Source organism: Triticum aestivum, chromosome 4B, assembly GCF_018294505.1.
Source record: "Triticum aestivum cultivar Chinese Spring chromosome 4B, IWGSC CS RefSeq v2.1, whole genome shotgun sequence".
Taxonomy (NCBI): domain Eukaryota; kingdom Viridiplantae; phylum Streptophyta; class Magnoliopsida; order Poales; family Poaceae; genus Triticum; species Triticum aestivum.
The window spans coordinates 247,177,474-247,195,382 of record NC_057804.1 but is presented as its reverse complement, the minus strand read 5'-3'; the positions used below and the strand labels follow the sequence as shown (position 1 = coordinate 247,195,382).

General features: G+C 43.2%; 1 protein-coding gene across 2 annotated transcripts; it reads right to left on the bottom strand.

Annotated features, from left to right (window-relative positions):
- Positions 1-8,954: 8,954 nt before the first annotated feature.
- Positions 8,955-17,575, bottom strand: LOC123091921 (3beta-hydroxysteroid-dehydrogenase/decarboxylase). 2 transcript variants are annotated; one of them, XM_044513539.1, is made up of 12 exons: positions 17,227-17,575; positions 16,636-16,725; positions 16,345-16,478; positions 12,035-12,205; positions 11,207-11,329; positions 11,063-11,142; positions 10,446-10,644; positions 10,194-10,290; positions 9,954-10,128; positions 9,653-9,809; positions 9,457-9,523; positions 8,955-9,389 (listed from the first exon to the last, which is right to left on the bottom strand). In XM_044513539.1, exons 1-12 carry the CDS (start codon positions 17,465-17,467, stop codon positions 9,370-9,372), a joined length of 1,554 nt encoding a protein of 517 aa, XP_044369474.1. In that variant the 5' UTR covers positions 17,468-17,575; the 3' UTR covers positions 8,955-9,369. The 2 variants fall into 2 exon arrangements, with proteins under 2 accessions (XP_044369474.1, XP_044369473.1); XM_044513538.1 differs by having other exon boundaries at positions 8,955-9,369.
- Positions 17,576-17,909: the final 334 nt, after the last annotated feature.

Genomic DNA, 17,909 nt, shown 5'->3' with positions numbered 1-17,909 from the left:
TGATATTAAAGTAGGCAGGAGGGGGGCAACACGAACTGCTAGCATTTTGGCAAAAATCTTTGCCACCCCATGAATGAGATTAATGGGCCTGAACTCGCTAACCTCCAGAGAATCTAACTTCTTTGGCAGCAGAGTGATAATGGAGGAATTGAGATCACCAAATGAGTAGAAACAACCATCATACAGAGCCGTCATAGCTGCCATGAGATCAGGTGCTATAATTTCCCAACACACCTTGAAGAATAACCCCGAGAACACATCCGGTCCCGGCGCCCTATCCGAGGGCATGTCCATTATAACCTTCTTCACCTCTTCCACCGTGAATGGGGCTTCCAGACTATTTGCCATAGCAGGCGACAAACGCCCCAAGTCGAGATCCTCAAGGCAAATAGTGCGGCCTCTGCGATCTGTGGTGCCCATCAGATTACTGAAGAACTGGCTTGCCATGTTCAATTTGTCTTCATTGGCCGTGACCGTCAAGTTGCCTGCCCTGAGGAAAGAAATCAAGTGTTTTCTTCGTCTCCCATTGGCTTTCATGTGGAAGTATTTAGAGTTTGCATCCCCCTCCTTCAGGTCACGCACCCTTGCCCGTTGCCTCAACCGCACCCTCTCCAGAGAAGCAAATGCTAGACATTTACCCTTGAGAAAAGCTTTCAGACCCTATAGCAATTTTTAAGCTGGTTTGCCTCCACCATTGGATTTGGTTGCAGCTCGCACCGACACCTCGCAGTTTGTGTACAAGGTTGGTAGTCACACTGCTTACCTCCTATTATATGTCGATGACATCATCCTTACAGCTTGCGCCTATGCTTCAATAAAAATCACCTAATATGTGGAACGGATGCTTCTACTTGGTCATCATAGACCAGCAAATCCATTTGAGAGCTGTCTTTCTTTGATACCAACTCCTCCAAGGCGGTTCAAGTCGGTTTTTATGCCGTCCGCTGGTTGGGGCAAGCTTGTTCAACTTCCTCATAACTCAGTTACTTCCGTGCCGGAGGGAATGGGATTTGAACCCATGATACAATCTTCCTTTCTTTGTGAATAGCTAGTTCAGTTACAAGGGTGTATACAAAGGTCTGCTTATAGGTTGAAAAAGCCTGTAGAGATAGCCTAGATAGCCAAGAAGGTATATGTATTTCATAGAACTAGCCTAAGGCTCACGTTGACTCCGTCCTTTATTGAATAGCCAAAAGCACGAAATTTGATGACTTATTAAGGGAAAGACGAAGGACCTTTTTCTTCGTTCGCCAAATCTTCTTCAGTTCTATCCAAGCTCGGTTTTGTGGCATACAACCGCCACGACTCCTCGTTATAACCGCCCCTTTCTCTCTTTCTTTTGACTACCTTGTGGACGGACGAAAGAAGGGAAGCTACGCTCTTCCCCCGACGGAGGCCTGGCTTCTTGTGTCGCATCGAGTCTCAAAATGACCTCATTTGCAACAGGAACTGAAGATTCAGCCGGCTCAAATTCCTTTGACCCCAACTTCTTAAAGCTTTCGCCGTGCGCTGCAACTTGATATTAAGAATCTTCATCGGGTCGCAGCCCGGAATCTCCTGTCCCCATGCTTCTTTAACTACCTCCATGAACCCAGGAAGCTTGATATTAACCAGAAGTTCTCAAACCAGAAACGGCCAGCCCGCGGCCTAGCCGTCGAACAAGTGAGCAGCAGTGGCGTGTGATCCGAGATATTAGAACTAAGTGGGATGAGATCACTTATGGGGAGCAGATCTTCCCAAGCATTGTTGAATAGCACTTTGTCCAGCCTGCCATTATGGGTTGTTCTTGTTGATTGCATCAAGTGTATCGCCTACCCATCATTGGCATATCATGCAGACCCAGCTTGTTAATAGAGTGTCTAAATTTGGACATGAGCCTCCTGTTACCTCTCTCTGAGCTGCGCTCCAACTCCGAGCATGTCAAGTTGAAATCCCCAGTTATAATCCAAGGCATGTGCACTTGCTCGACAAAAAGCACTAGCTATTCCAGGAAACGCAATTTATCATCCTGGCCTTGTGGCACGTATACTGATGACACCATCCATTCTTTACCATCCTCAAGAGAGAGTACACGAGCAGAAATCATGAACTCATCCTTCTGAATGTTAGAAAGCCATAGCTTATCAGATTTCCAGGCTAAATAATTCCCCCTCTTGTGTCATCAGCCGGCAGATAATCAAAACCATCAAAGGCAGGGCCTAGAGTTTCACACACCACCGCACCATTCACCAAAGCCAATTTAGATTCTTGAAAGCACACTAGAGAGATGTTGTAGGATTGCGAGAATAGTCTGATGGAACACCTCCTCGCCGGGTTATTAAGCCTCCTTACATTCCAAACCAACACAACTAGGGACATCTCCATATCATAAACAGAAAAAAAAACACTAAAGCCCCACACACACCTACGCGCCACAGGGCTCCACGGCCTTAGGAAGATAGAATGCGCTGAATTCTGGCTGCATTGGTTAATCAAAGTCGACTTCATCCGGGGCAGAGAGAGCTATCACCGCCTTGACATGATGCGGCGCCAATGGCTTGTCAAAAAGCTTGATGTATTCTTCCAGGGCTTCATCAGATACCTGCTCTTCTGCCTGAATAACTCCCATTTTACGGAGCAAAACAGCCTGGGCGCGCCGCACCGGCCCCAGATTAGTCCCTCCTGCAGCCTTGCACAGCCGAGCGCTTCTCCTTGGGGTAAAGTTTGGCGGGAGCGTCTTCTTTCTACGTGTCGGTGCAGAAGTTGCAGGCCTTGGTCCCAGTATTGACGGGGCAGGGGTGAGCCCGAGGCCTTGCATCAGTGTCTCCTCTGCAAACAGAGGGCCGGCTATCGCAGGCGGAAGTTACTCGTGCTCAGCCAAAGGCACGGCAATAGGAGTACGAGCAGGACTCTGGCTAGTATCACGCCGACGAGGGATTTGAATGGAGAGGCCCTGTGGCTGCTCCAGACTAGGTATCATGATCGCCTCTTCCTTGCGACTCCCCCCTTCCTCCGTATCATCTTGCTCCACCGTAGCTGCCTCACAATGAACCTCAATCTGATCCATCTCTGGCACGAGAATATTGCCCGTAACTGAGTGCGAATCGAGAGCCGTCATTCGCTTCTTAATTCGTGAAGATATCCACAACAGATTGCTATTTCTAGAAGGTGTTTTATCCCAAGAAAGAAGTAAAATATAGTAATCGGCGGTACAAGGTATACAACTGTGCAAAAATAATTTATGGTATATATAGTAACGAGGGTTCCAGATGATGACAGAAATATCAGGTACAAAAGTAAAAAAAAAATCTGTCCAATAACACAATGAAGATTAGGAGCTACCTATAGATGCAATTTTTAATATCTAGAGAACCATAGGATTCTGAATTTTGGCGTCGATGGATAGAATTCTGCGCAAACTATAATATTGTTTGTTCTGAACAACAATATCAATCTGACCATTAAATTGAACCGGGTTAGTCAATGATCCACTGAGCAGGAGTTTAGCCAGTTTCAAATAACATAAGATTTATGTGCTCCAGTTTTAATGTGGAAAGGGTACACATGTTAGCACACTTCATTCATCCAGATCCATTCAACATCTACTGAATTGTCAATGCATGAGAAATTCAGGTTTTAATCTGATGCATAGAACCTCATGTAGCCTGAATGGTACACTTTGGATGCATTCAACATCAAATGAAGTGTACTAAACGGAAGTGGATGTAACCTTCGGTTTTAATTCGGTTGATGTTATGCATATTAAAACTGATGCATGCAAGCTCATGTAGCCTGAATTGTCAGCACGTAAGATTTCAAATAAAGTGTGCCCTTTAGCTTTAATAACCTGAATAAAAATCCAGATCCATTCAGATCCCGAACTCTGAATAAAATGCATAGATGCTAATATAAGACTTGTCAGCACGTAATTCCCCAATTCATTCATCAAGATCCATTCAGAATCAACCAGATTCAAGAACACATATATATACATCCTGAACGAACACCACCGAAAATCAAAGAAATAAAAAACCACACCGGGCCCCACCCGTGAAAATCAGGGGGGGAGAAAATTATACTACGAGAGAGATGCATGTGCCAGCGGCTCCCGTGCATGCCTCTGCACGTTTGACTTCTTGGCCACATAGTGGGCCTGTACCAGACCTTGTCGGCATCACATACATGAAAGGAAGGTCGCGCGTTGCGACGCGCGCCCGTGAAGGAGCTCTTTCGCCACACAGTAATCTTGTATTAGAATATGGAAGCTCACCAGTGCTAGACTGTTCTGTATCCTCACTGCAACACCTCCTATGTCATGCGGAAGGAGGTGAAACTGCGGCAGGATGCGGATGAGAAGGAAGACCAAGGAGATGAGGCGGCGAGCGGGAGAGTCAGCAGCGGCACAGCGCAGCGCGGCGGCCGGGGACTGAGGCATGCGGCCGACGGGAGCAGCCGACCTGCGGCGGCGCAGGCCGCAAGATGTTCGACGGCTTCTCCCTCGATCAACCCTGCGGGAGGTTATGCCACCCAGATCCAGACAGCGAGCTCTTCTACCCATCCAAGTCGAATTCGGCCGTGGAGGATAGCAGACCTACGGGCGCGCGGCCTCGGCGCCTACACAGCGGTGCGGGAGGTTCTACGGCGGCGGAGGGATCAAACCATCGGACCATGGTGCTGACTAGCAGCCGAGAAAGCGTTCGGCGAGATAAGAGAGGAAGAGAGTGAGGCAGTGACAGAATCTGTGTGTGTTCGCACTTTTTAGAATACTACTCCCTCCGTAAACTAATATAACAGCGTTTAGAATACTAAAATAGTGATCTAAACGCTCTTATATTAGTTTACAGAGGGAGTAGTTAATTGCCCGTGCGTTGCACGAAGGTATATTTTATTGGTTCAACACCAATCATGTTATACTTTTAGGTGTCATGCAACACTATTGACTTTTTTCACAGTTGTTCCTCCTCCTCTATCCACTTTCTCCGCCCATCCCCTCCTCACCCCGTAAAAATCCACTCCATCCATGTCAATGGAACATCCAATTTGCAATCCCGTTTCACCTCCACTCAGCACACACCTTGATTTTCAAACACGTAAGCATGTAGTCTAATATATTTCACATCGCGGTAGACCCCTCCACGCCCCCCCCCCCCCCCCCCCCCCCCCCCCCACACACACACACACACACTCTTTTCATTATTGATTTCTTTTTTTTTTGCATTAGAATACTTAATTTGAGTATCCAAGGTTTCAAGCGTAATAAATTGTTTTCAAGATAAAAGTAATAATTGTATACAATGGTAACATATTCAAGCTATATTTAGTAGGCATTATCAAAATCATGTAATCTACGTTCTGCCCGTGGATCAAAAATTAGGAACCAAATAGCGAAAATAACACAAACACAATACTAACATATAACGTATGAGAGAGTTAGTACAATTATCATAAGCATGTTGGAGTTGACATAACAGTAATATTAGCACCCTTGGGTAATTTTTCACTGGGTTGGGATCCCAACGTACCAGGAGGGTCTTTTGCTATTTGCATCGGTTTCCTTTGACTGACAGTTAGCTAACCCTTGGAAGTACCTTGCCAATTGACACACATATGAAACATATTACAAGATTACATGCATTGTTAGCAGAGATGGTTCAGAATAAAGATAGCCTGATGACATAACACAGTAAGTAGATTGACGAGGGACCGCATTTCACTGAATTGTAATGCAGTGCACATTCAAAGTTCTCCACCGGCAGCATATTCCATGACAAAGGAAAGGCGCGACTGGTTAAACAAACATATTCTTGATTGTACATAAAATAAGACCATATTATAGCAACTCCACTCAGTTTTATCTAATGGAGAAAAATCTGCTAAATTAAAGATTGGACAGAGAGATTTAGGATAAACATCAATGCTTCTGAAATCCTTATAACCAATCGTAGTAATCATTGAATTAATGTGTGGTCAATACTGCCTAGACCAACTGTACTTTTATAACTTTTGAAGAAGAGGAAAATATTACTAATAACTGGCACCTTCAGTCATGATGCAAAAAAATTAAAATCTAATCGACATTTATTTCCAAAAGATAGTGCCATTTCTTCTATTTGGAGAGGACACAGAAGCAGGTCAGAGTTTTTACTTTAGAACCTTCAAATTTCAATAACCTAATGTGATTGACAACAATAAAACTTATCAAACGACTGCCAAGTCAGGATTTCGGTAATTTTATCTCCTCGGAATCGTATGGTGCGAGGGTGCCGCTGCGACCAGTAATGGGTACTCTGCAAGCACACAAAAAAAAACTCAAAATAATAATAGAAATCCATCATCCATCTCAACAACTTCACTATCCTCATATCTATTCTTGGCGATATGCGAGCAAACGGGTAATCCCATGGCGATTGGTAGGAGGGCAATAAAATCAATGAGAGGGTTCAGGTGGAGAGATTGGTGAATCTGCAGGTAGAGAGATCCGGCGGCGAGGCCGCCGTGTATACTCCTTGACCCTGCGCCGTGCCGCCGTTGCATTCGTGCTCAATCGCCGTGCTGCTGCACCGTCGGGGGGTCCAAGATGTCGGGTCCTTGGAAGATGAATCATCTTGGTAAACATTTCTTTTTGAGAGAATCTTGGTAAACATGGTAATGCTGAAAGTGGGGAATGGGATTTTCTTGATTTGGATTTGGCTGGATTGCTTGGAGATTAGTCGTCGGAGAGAGTTTCACCTTGCTTGGAGATCCTACTATTCTGTTGTAAAGGGAGCAATTTGCGAGCGTTAATTAATAAATAATGTCCTTCCTTCCGCTAGCTATGCATGCTTTGGCAAGTCATGGGAGATCTTTCATCGCAGAATCCTGTAAGTACGCCACGAATCAAGGAAAGGCTGGTTGGTTTCCTTCGCCGGCTTTAAAAAGAGGGATGCGCTGGTGTTGCTAATTAACATACATGGATCAGGCTTAGCAAACATGATTTGATGAAAACCAAAAAGGGATTAAAAAAACGGAAAATCGGTCGGGTGGTGGTGCCGTGGTGGACGATCGAGAAGCAGGACGAACGTAAGACTGGAGACACAAAGTTAGGTTTCTTTTAGACAAGTAGAGAAGAAGGAGAGATTGATTACCGTTTGATTGAAAGAAGGAAGGAGATTGATGATCGTCATGAATGAATTAATTGCCATGCATGAATTGACTGCATTTGGATTGATTGTGTTTGGTTACCTTATGTGAATTATACGTTTACCAAAGACAGAACCGGTCTGTCCGGCCAGAAAACCGGGAGGGGGAAAACCAGTGGAGGGAGAAAAGAAAATCGCTAAGGGGAGAGGGGGTCGTACGAGAGGTTGGACGAAGCGAGGAACGTAAGAGGGGAAACGGAACACTACGTTTCTTTTAGATAGTAGAGAATTTTTATACGTATATACTAACAATTTTTTATACGTATACACTAACATTTTTCACACACGCACCCATGAAGATATATTTTACTGCAGTTATGGTCATTTCACAAAAAATGAAAGACACATCATAGCCTAAATCACTGTGATTATGGTAATTTCATTTTTGTTAGGTTAGTTTCGTATGTGACTAATTTGACTCACACACCCTTGAAGATATATTAATTTGCTGACACAAACCATTTGTTGGTATTGTAAAGATATTTTCTTGGACATGTAAATCACCTGTCAATATTTTAACGAGTCTAGACAGTTCAATAATTGAAAATCACTACATGTATTATTTCCAGTTAGGAATGAAATATAATCTTCCAAACCAAACAAACTTAAAAAAACAGAAAACCTACATAATCAAAATCATTAGCATTCATATCTTTGATGATTCTTTAAAAATCCTTTAAATGAATTAGTATTAAAATCTCAAGAATCACACTATATATTTCTCTCACTAAAAGACTATTTCATGCATGGAAATGCATTGGAGCACCTGGATGCCACACACGGACACACCTCTATATGAAAATAGCATTAAAAATATAAGAAAATTTCAAAAAATTCTAAACCTTTGGGATATGAAACCTAGGCATCCATTGTACACCGTGTTCATTTTCGTGGGGAATGGGTGCCTTTTTCGTGGGGAATGGTTGCATGTGGCATCAACGGTGCAGGAATTACGGTCCGGCATATGTTACATCCATTTTTTTCTACACATACAATTTTTTTTATTTTTTTTACTGACATTACTATGGGCACCGTGTGTGTGGCATCCGAGTCCATTTCATGCACCACTATTCTTCCATCCAATGAAAGTGCACAAATGACGTTGAGGTGGCCTCTTCACATCAAAACTTGATTATCCAAAAAAAGATGATGCAACCCGTGGCAATACACGCACATATGCACCTTATAGACGACGAGGGTAACCTTATTTCAGCGTTTGTCCGAGTCAGATACAAGTGGGGCATATTGGCATGTGAAGTAGATTTTGCACGTGAAGCAAGTTTTGTGGAAAAAAATCACCCGTTCCAACGCACGGGCATATGTACTAGTACTCATCAAAAGAGGAAAAAGGACAAGCACACATGGTTACCATAAATTTTATTGCCTCCACGGACGCGTTGTAAGATGAACAAACATCAGGGTCATAAGAAAGACCACAGTGCTGGAGGCAACCAATCACACGACCCGATCGGGAGCCATAGCACCCATCCTTGGAATTACAACCAATCTACCCCCAACTTTAAGAAACTGAGCCCAAAAACTTTCAACCACTTGTGTTCACCAAATTGCAGCGTCCGACTACATCCATTTCATACGTTTAAAACTGAGCCATAAATTTCGTATCCAAAATAGTAAATTTGACCCAAATAATAAAGCAACATATCTGTGGATAATGGAGTGCTTTTGGTTTTCAACCAAGATTAGGGCACACAAGTAAAGACAATCTAGGTAAGCATTTGGTACAGATGGAATCCTAACCAAACTGCACAAGACTAGGAAGATCAGCACTTGCAATAATTCAGGAAGATTCAATGGCAATAAAAGCTAATTTCAATGTGCTATAACAATACAGTCCAGTGGGGTAAACATCTAAAGAATAAATAAAAAACTGTACACCGCCATATCTTAAATCAACGACATTAAGGAAACATTCTATAAACTTTATTAAGACTCTGAATGATGATTCTAAAAGAGTAAATGTCAAACTATAAGTTCATAAAAAATCAGCAATAACTGAAAAGTAAAACTTGATATAACTACAAAATAAAATTCAACTGTTAACGAGCTCTCCTTGTCTATGTTTGTTTCTGCCTTGAAGATATCTGGATAGGAGTAAACTGTAGAACGAACGAACAAGCATCACCCACCAGGCTGTCAATTGTGTCCTCCCATTTCTCATATGCTTTGAAGCCTATGAAAATGAGAGGAATACCTATTGTTGCATGTAAATTTCTAATGTCATTAGTAGTCATGCAGATGATGCATTCACTAAAATTTAGAAAGCGAAGCCTGAAGTTACCTATTTTAAATGCAGCCTCCGAAGACATAGCACTAAGGATGCTAACAACCAGTAGGAAGAATACCACCTGATGAAGAGAAAAGTGAACTCAGTTAGACATTAACATAAAACGTATGCCAGGTGTCAGTACTTAGCACAACATCAACTCATCAAGTATGTGAAGTGTACAAATATAAAGCATGAGATTATATCATGCCTTGAGAAAAAGTGGCCAATCATTTCCCCTACAAAGAGATTTTAGCACACCAACTAATGAGTTCCATGATGAACTGACTGAGCAAGCAATATGATGTGCCTCCACCTGTGAGATGTGGAAGTTTGAGGGCTCAAGTTTCTCAATCTTGTGGCCAAACCTGCAATAATTACCAAAATCGCAATTTAATAAGTGGAACACTTGAGGAAATGCTAAGAGATGATTAAAAGACCCCAATGCTGTTTAACTATCTGGTAGCGGCTATATATTCAGCAAAATAAAGCAGAATAAGAGAGGACCGTACACATTTGCAGGAAGCATGCCATGAATGAACAAGAACAGTGCTGTTAGTGAGAAAATTTTTGCCATTGCTGTGATAATGGTGTAACCACATGTGAATAACTGGTAGTAGATAACAGCCAATAGTAGTAGCACTGTCATTGTTTGCTTCGAATCTTCCCAAAGAAGCGTTTTTGCAACTGAAAGTAATTAGAAAACAATTAGTAAGGATAGCAGGAGGAGGGGGAGGCAGATTGAGTCATACCATTTCCATTCCCAAGCAAAATCGAAGTCTTTGATATACTCCTTTGATTCTGAGCTTGCATATGGGAATACGACTCTATTGTTCTCTTCAGACCATCCTGAAATTTCAAAACAATATGAATTGCTTATAGTTGAACATTCATAAGAGAGAAGTAGGAAATGAACTGAAATTGTTCTTCAAATCATCCCACTCAAAAACACATCAAGTCAAGCAAGGTCATTAATGAAAAAACTAGAGGACATAGTAAAACACCTTGAGTGATACAATGGGTTCATAACCAAGCTGATCTTTCGCTCTTGAGCAACTGAATGTTCGATTGCATGAGAGGAGCCTGATCCTTGACGGTGTCAACTGAGGAACCTTCATGCCATACTTGCAGAACGACTTGTAAGTCCATTCCACCACATGAGCCAATGGCATCATAACAGAGACAGGAATTTTTATTGAAGGCCTGCACAAAGGTCAAGTGCATTAGTATGCTGGTTACCAAGTCACCCAAATAAGTATGGAAGAGAACAATGATCCCTGATCCTTAAATGCTTACATAGGAGAAGAGATATCACTCCAGATACGTAAGCGAGTTGGTGAAATAAATCTAGGGTACTGGAATGGTAAGACCTGAGAGTCAATTCAAGATACTGACAGCCTTGCACCATCCCTTAACAGAAAAGTCTACAATGGAAAGGTAAATATTGTATAGGAAACTTGGGATGCATACAATTACAAATTGATATGCTCCTAAATGATCAGTTTACCAAACTCAAAATGTATCTCAAATTAATCATCAAAGTGCAGGAGCATTTCAGCAAACATAAGCTAGTCATTTGATACAACCAAAGTAGATTTTTTAAGTCTATTGATGTGAATACCTTTGATATCCAAGACCATCTAGAAGCAACGACATGAACTCCCAGAACTTTATGGGCTCCACATTTGTCACGAAGTAGGCCTGGAAAAGGATCAGAAATCATGACACTGAATCTTAAATGTAAAATGTTAGTGAAGGGCCTTACTTTTCCAGCAGCTCTCTTTGCACCATCTTCAGATGATAGAGTTTTATCCGCACAAACATGGCCATAGGCAACGTTTTCGACGTAGGTGAAATCATAATAGTTGTTCCCATCGCCAATTATGTACTGCAAATGATTTTAATAGATAGTATTATCTTTTAAGAAACCAATTCAGAAATAAAAAAATAAAGTGCTTCATTGTGAAGCTCGCTAACTCCGCCTATGTCTTCTAGGCATAGCCGGTCCCAAGCCCGGGTAAAGGAGGAGGGTTGTGATAGGCTTGGCGAGCCAACGTAAAAACTAGCCAGTCCCATAGGTATGAAACCGATTTGAGCGAGAGTAGTACTAGGATGGGTGACCTCCTGGGAAGTCCTTGTGAAAGAGTTTCATATCTAAGGGTTGTGATAGGCTTGGCGAGCCAACGTAAAAACTAGCCAGTCTTTTGGGTATGAAACCCATTTGGGCGAGAGTAGTACTAGGATGGGTGACCTCCTGGGAAGTCCTCGTGAAAGGGTTTCATATCTAGCCTACCCCAACTTGTTTGGGATCAAAGGCTTCGTAAGTAAGTATTGTGAAGCTCGCTACAATATAGAACAAAATGAATTGAGAAGCCAATTCAGTATCTTTAAAGCATTTGTTTTGCCTGATACAGTGATGTAATTTGTGTAATTGCGTTACTAATGAAAAACAAGAGGCATCCAAATCCATCATTATGGGAATTATCTATGTATAAATATCAACATGTGAAGATGTATGCATTTAGGCGGACTCGTGAATTATAAACTTAGCATACTCAAGTTTACAAAATTACACACATGTAGCAGTTCTTACTTTGGACTTGCCTGCCCTTGCCGCAGCAACCAGAGAAGGAACCAGTAGCTTATCACCGGGCCCAAAAATGCTACTTGGGCGTATACAACAAGTAAGAAGCCCATCCCTACCATTAGCTCTCATCACCAATTTTTCTGCATCTGCCTTTGTTTCTGAATACGAATCATTAAACTGGAGTAAGAGAACATCTTGTCAGTAGTCGTACATAAGTATGACCAAATGAAAACAGAAAGGATGTAATATGAGAAAATTCCTTATTTAATAGTCTTAAATTTTCTTTCCCTATTTGACACTGAAAATACTCCGCCTATGTTGTCTCAACATAGCTGGTCCCAAGCCCGGGAAAAGGAGGAGGGTTGTGATAGGCTTGACGAGCCAACGTCGCCACTCTTATGGAGATGAAACCCAAAAGAAAATCGTTGGGTCGGAACCCTCTCAGCAACGTGCCATATCGGAACCCGGGTGTGGTGTCAAATGGGCAAGGGCCGGGCCGTCACCCCCTGGTGACGCGCCGTATCTTGATCTGGATATGGTGACAAGTGAGCAAGGATCAGGTCGTCGCATCCTTAGTGGCGCGCTACATCGACACCTGGGTGTAGTGGAAAATGAGCAAGGGTCTTCGCATTTGACTCGACGAGTGCGGAGGGAAAGGAAGCTAGCTGAGCCTAGGAGGATCTATTTAGGTAACTGAAACGTAGGGTCCCTGACAGGTAAGCTTCGGGAGCTAGTCGATACAGCAATGAGAAAGTTGTTGATACCCTATGCGTCCAAGAAACCAAATGGAGGGGACAGAAGGAGAAGCAGGTGGGGATACCGGCTTCAAGCTGTGGTACACGGGGATGACTGCAAACAGAAATGGAGTAGGCATCTTGATCAACAAGAGCCTCAAGTATGGAGTGGTAGACGTCAAGAGGCATGGGGACCGGCTTATCCTGGTCAAGCTGGTAGTTGGGGACTTAGTTCTCAATGTTATCAACGCGTATGCCCTGCAAGTAGGCCACAATGAGAACACCAAGAGGGAATTCTGAGAAGGTCTGGGAACATTGTTAGGAGTGTACCTATTGGTGAGAAGCTCTTCATAGGAGATCTCAATGGCAATGTGGGTACATCTAACACAGGTTTTGAAGGGGTGCATGGGGGCTTTGGCTATGGCAACAGGAATCAAGGAGAAGATGTATTAAGCTTTGCTCTAGCCTATGACATGATCATAGCTTACATCCTCTTTAAAAAGAGAATTGCATCTAGTGACTTTTAGTAGTGGTCAACCCTCTAGCCAGATTGATTTCATCCTCTCAACAAGAGAAGACAGGCGTGCTTGCCTAGATTGTAAGGTGATACCTGGAGAGAGTGTTGTCCCTCAGCATAAGCTTCTGGTGTCTAACTTCCGCTTTCGGATCCGTGTCCAGCGGGATAAGAATGCCAAAGCAGATAGAACGGAGTGGTGGAAGCTCAAGGGGGATGAAACTCGGGCGTTCAAGGAGAGGGTCATTAAGGAGGGCCCTTGGAAAGAAGGAGGTGATGCAGACAATATGTGGATGAAGATGGCGACTTGCATTCGTAAGGTGGCCTCAGAGCAGTTTGGAGTGTCTATGGGAAGTAGAAGCAAAGCTAAAGATACCTGGCGGTGGAATGATGATGTCCAGAAGGATATTAAGGATAAGAAAGATTGTTTAAGACGCCTTTACCTAGATAGAAGTACAAACAACATAGAGAAGTACAAGGTTGCAAAGAAGGCCGCAAAGCGAGCTGTGAGTGAAGCAAGGGGCGGGCGTATGATGACCTCTACCAGCAGTTAGACACGAAGGAAAGCGAAAGGGACATCTATAAGATGGTCAAAATCCGAAAGAGGAAGATGAGGGATGTCGACCAAGTCAAATGCATCAAGGACGGAGCAGACCAGCTCCCGGTGAAGGACGAGGAGATTAAGCATAGATGGCGGGAGTACTTTGACAAGTTGTTCAATGGGGAGAATGAGAGTTCTACCATTGAACTGGATGACTCCTTTGATGATACTAGAAGGTGTTTTGTGCGGCAAATTCAGGAGTAAGGATGAAAGGAGACAAGGCGATGAGCCTTGATTGTATCCCCATTGAGGTGTGGAGAGGCCTCAGAGACAGCGATAGTATGGCTAACTAAGCTTTTCAACATCATTTTTCGGGCAAACAAGATGCCAGAAGAATGGAACTTTGTGTCCTTCAAGAACAAGGGTAATGTTCAGAGTTGTACTAATTACCGCGGGAATAAACTGATGAGCCATACAATGAAGCTATGAGAGAGTCATTGAGCGCCGCTTAAAAAGAATGACAAGCGTAACCAAAAATCAGTTTGGTTTCATGTCATTTTCTTGGCATGACAACTTATGGAGAAATACAAGGAGCAAAAAAGAGGACCTGCATATGGTGTTCATTGACTTGGACCATAAGATACCGCGGAATGTCATGTGGTGGGCCTTGGAGAAACACAAAGTCCCAGGAAAGTACATTACCCTCATCAAGGACATGTACGATAATGTTGTGACAAGTGTTCGAACAAGTGATGGCGACAATGGTGACTTTCCTTGTTAAAGTAGGACTGCAGATCAGCTTTGAGCCCTTATCTTTCTGCTTTAGTGATGGATGAGGTCACAAGGGACATACAAGGAGATATCTCATGGTGTATGCTCTTTGCGGATGATATGGTGTTAATCGATGATAGTCGGATAAGGGCTAATAGGAAGTTAGAGCTATGGAGACAAACCTTGGAATCGAACGGTTTTAGACTTGGTAGAACTAAACCTGAGTACATGAGGTGCGGTTTCAATACTACTAGGCACGAGGAGGAGGTTAGCCTTGATGGGCAGGTGGTGCCTCTGAAGGACACCTTTCGATATTTGGGGTCAATGTTGCAGGAGGATGGGGATATTATCGATGAAGATGTGAACCATTGAATCAAAGCCGAATGAAGTGGCGCCAAGCTTCTGTCATTCTCTGTGACAAGAGTGCGCCACAAAAGCTAAAAGGCAGGTTCTATAGGACGACGATTTGGCCTGCAGTGTTGTATGGCATTGGGTGTTGGCCGACTAAAAGCAACATGTTCAAGTTCAACACTTAGATGCACATGTTGAGATGGATGTGTGGCCACACAAGGAAGGATCGGGTCAGGAATGATGATATACGAGATAGAGTTGGGGTAGCACCGATTGAAGAGAAGCTTATCCAACATCGTCTTAGATGATTTACGCATATTCAGTGCAAACCTCCAATAGCTCCAGTGCATAGTGGACGGCTAAATCGTGCTAATAATGTCAAGAGAGATCAGGGTAGACCGAACTTCACATGGGAGGAGTTCGTAAAGAGAGATCTGAAGGACTGGAGTATCACCAAAGAACTAGCCATGGACAGGGGTGCATGGAAGCTTGCTATCCATGTGCCAAACCATGAGTTGGTTGCGAAATCTTATGGGTTTCAGCTCTAGCCTACTCCAACTTGTTTGGGACTAAAGGCTTTGTTAGATGCTGATATTGATGTTTGATGTGTTTTTTTCTTCCTATTTGATTTAACCAGAAATTTTATTTATTTATAGACACGAATGATTTTTCTAAGTGCAAGTTATAAGCTTAATCATGGAAATGCATGTGCATGTTCGTGCATACAATGGTTGATCAATTGATCGTGCTAAACTGCTAATGCATGAATACATTGAAGCCTGGGTGCAGCCGACTACATGCATGTACCCAGGGCTTCCGTGCTAGAGATGCAATAGCCGGTATGTACAGATACGTACATCGGTAAATAAATACCCGCTTACCGGCCGGCAAGTGCACGTACATACCCAAATACTCGAATACCCGGCCGAAGATGAGATAGCTTAATACATGCATACATTGAAGCCTAGGTGTAGCCATGCATTCAAGACTACATGCATGTCCGCAAGGCTTCCGTGCTAGAGAAGTAGTAGCCCGTATGTACAATTACGTACATCGGTACATGAACACCCGTGTACAGGCCCGCAAGCGCACTTACATACCCAAATACTTGTATACCCAGCCTGAAGAAAAATAAGAATGAACTTTCGAGATAGCTTAAGAATTGCACCTTTGGAAATGAACCGGGCCAAACGGTTGGTTCATATTACATGAGGGCAAAAGTGTTTTTTTACATGTAATTTAACAGTGTTAGGGGGAAAATGGATGGAAGTGTCATAAAGGGCATAAAATTTAGACTCTGGAGCTAGATAGGGAAGAAAAAAGGTTTTCAGTGTCGAATAGGGAAACAAAATTTAAAATGGTGTTAAATAAGGAATTATTTCATGTAAATAGGTGAAAGATATACCTTATCTGGGTAAGGCATTGATTCATCTGCATTAAAAATTCCATGAACACCATCAAAAACTACACTTGGTGAACTAGTGTAGATAAGTCGCTTCACCTTGCAATGGATACATGCATCAATGACATTCTTTGTTCCTGTGAAGTTTGTTTTACTGTATTATGTAACACGAGAAATAATGATAGGAAAAACTAATGACTCATGCAATCAACTTGGTGCCATCCCATCAGCAAATCAGTGCCATCTCCGAATTAGGAACCAAAGCTGTGAAGCATACAAATTCACATTACAAACCTTCAACATTCACCGAATAATGAAGATGGAAGTTGTTGATGGATGAGTCTGGAGCAGCCATATGAAAAACTACTTCTGCCCCCTCAAAATCTGCAAACAAGAAACACACAAGACAGAGATGAGAACAAAGGTAGTAGGCATCAATGAACTAAATTGACTAACGCCCATAAATACCTTGCTATATCAGAAATAACTGATATGTACAAGCATGAAGATATTGGTATTCTGAACAAACTGGTAACTACTAAGGCAACTGCAAATTAACAGGGAGAACTCTGAAAGTACAATGGGTAAGTATGGAAACATAGGAATATGATTCTTGATTTCCTGGTTTTGTACCACTACTTCAATGCAAACCTAAACAATAACAACAACGCAGAAGTAACAACAGCATCTCTATCACAAGGTAAATCATGTCACCGTGAATCATTGATTCCTCCGAGTCCTACCAACTTCAGAAGCAGCCGCGTAGGCTGATAGGCACCAATCTACAGATCCCACATCCACACGGACAGGGAATCAGAGAGCACATTACCACCAAAACCCTACCCAGCCTAACAATCTGGAGAGCAAGTGGTGGATCGCACACACCTTTGGCCAGCTGGGCCTTGTCGCGGAGGTCGGCGGACGCGTAAACGGCTTGTCCTTCGCGGATGGCGGCCCCGAGGATACCCTGCTCCTCGTCTAGGTCGAGAGAGATGACTTGGGCCAGGTCGGCCACGCGCACGCGCCACTCGCCGGAGCGGAGAAGCATCAGCACCAGATGTCTCGCCGCGAAGCCGCGGCCGCCAGTGACCACACACCATCTCGCACTGGCTTCGGCCGCATCCATCTATCTGCCGCGCCGTCGCCGTTCGTCGTCGTCGTCAGATTCGAAGCGCTTATGGCGTCACAAACACTGTGCACACTTTGTGTGATATTTATCCCGTGGGTAACTGCGATCCGATCTGTGGAAGCGAATGCCACAAGAAAAATGCTACATGTACGGGCATGCACATGCTACACAAGTTTTTTTTTTGTTTGAGACGGATGGTACACAAGGTCACAGGCCCTCTCCGCCGCCCCTCCGAATTTGACCTGGGCCCTTCCCTCCCCCTTAATCCAACTAGTAATAATGTATGTGCAATGCACTTTTATGTTAGGAAGGATATTAGTTGCATGTTATATTAGGTAAGATATATCTGTTGCACGTTAGTATTTGGTAAGATATCAATTACTTTTTCATGGGAATTGTAGGATAATAATTACATGGCAGATTTCATGGAATAGCGTTG

Bases quoted from the DNA above. Each gene is read 5' to 3' on its own strand.
- LOC123091921 (XM_044513538.1), bottom strand. From the start codon at position 17,467: ATGGATGCGGCCGAAGCCAGTGCGAGATGGTGTGTGGTCACTGGCGGC. The intron at 10,291-10,445 runs GTGTTTTACTAT...TTGAAATTTCAG, and splicing joins AACCCATTGTATCACTCAAG to GATGGTCTGAAGAGAACAAT. The intron at 10,129-10,193 runs GTATGACTCAAT...AATTACTTTCAG, and splicing joins TTTGCTTGGGAATGGAAATG to TTGCAAAAACGCTTCTTTGG.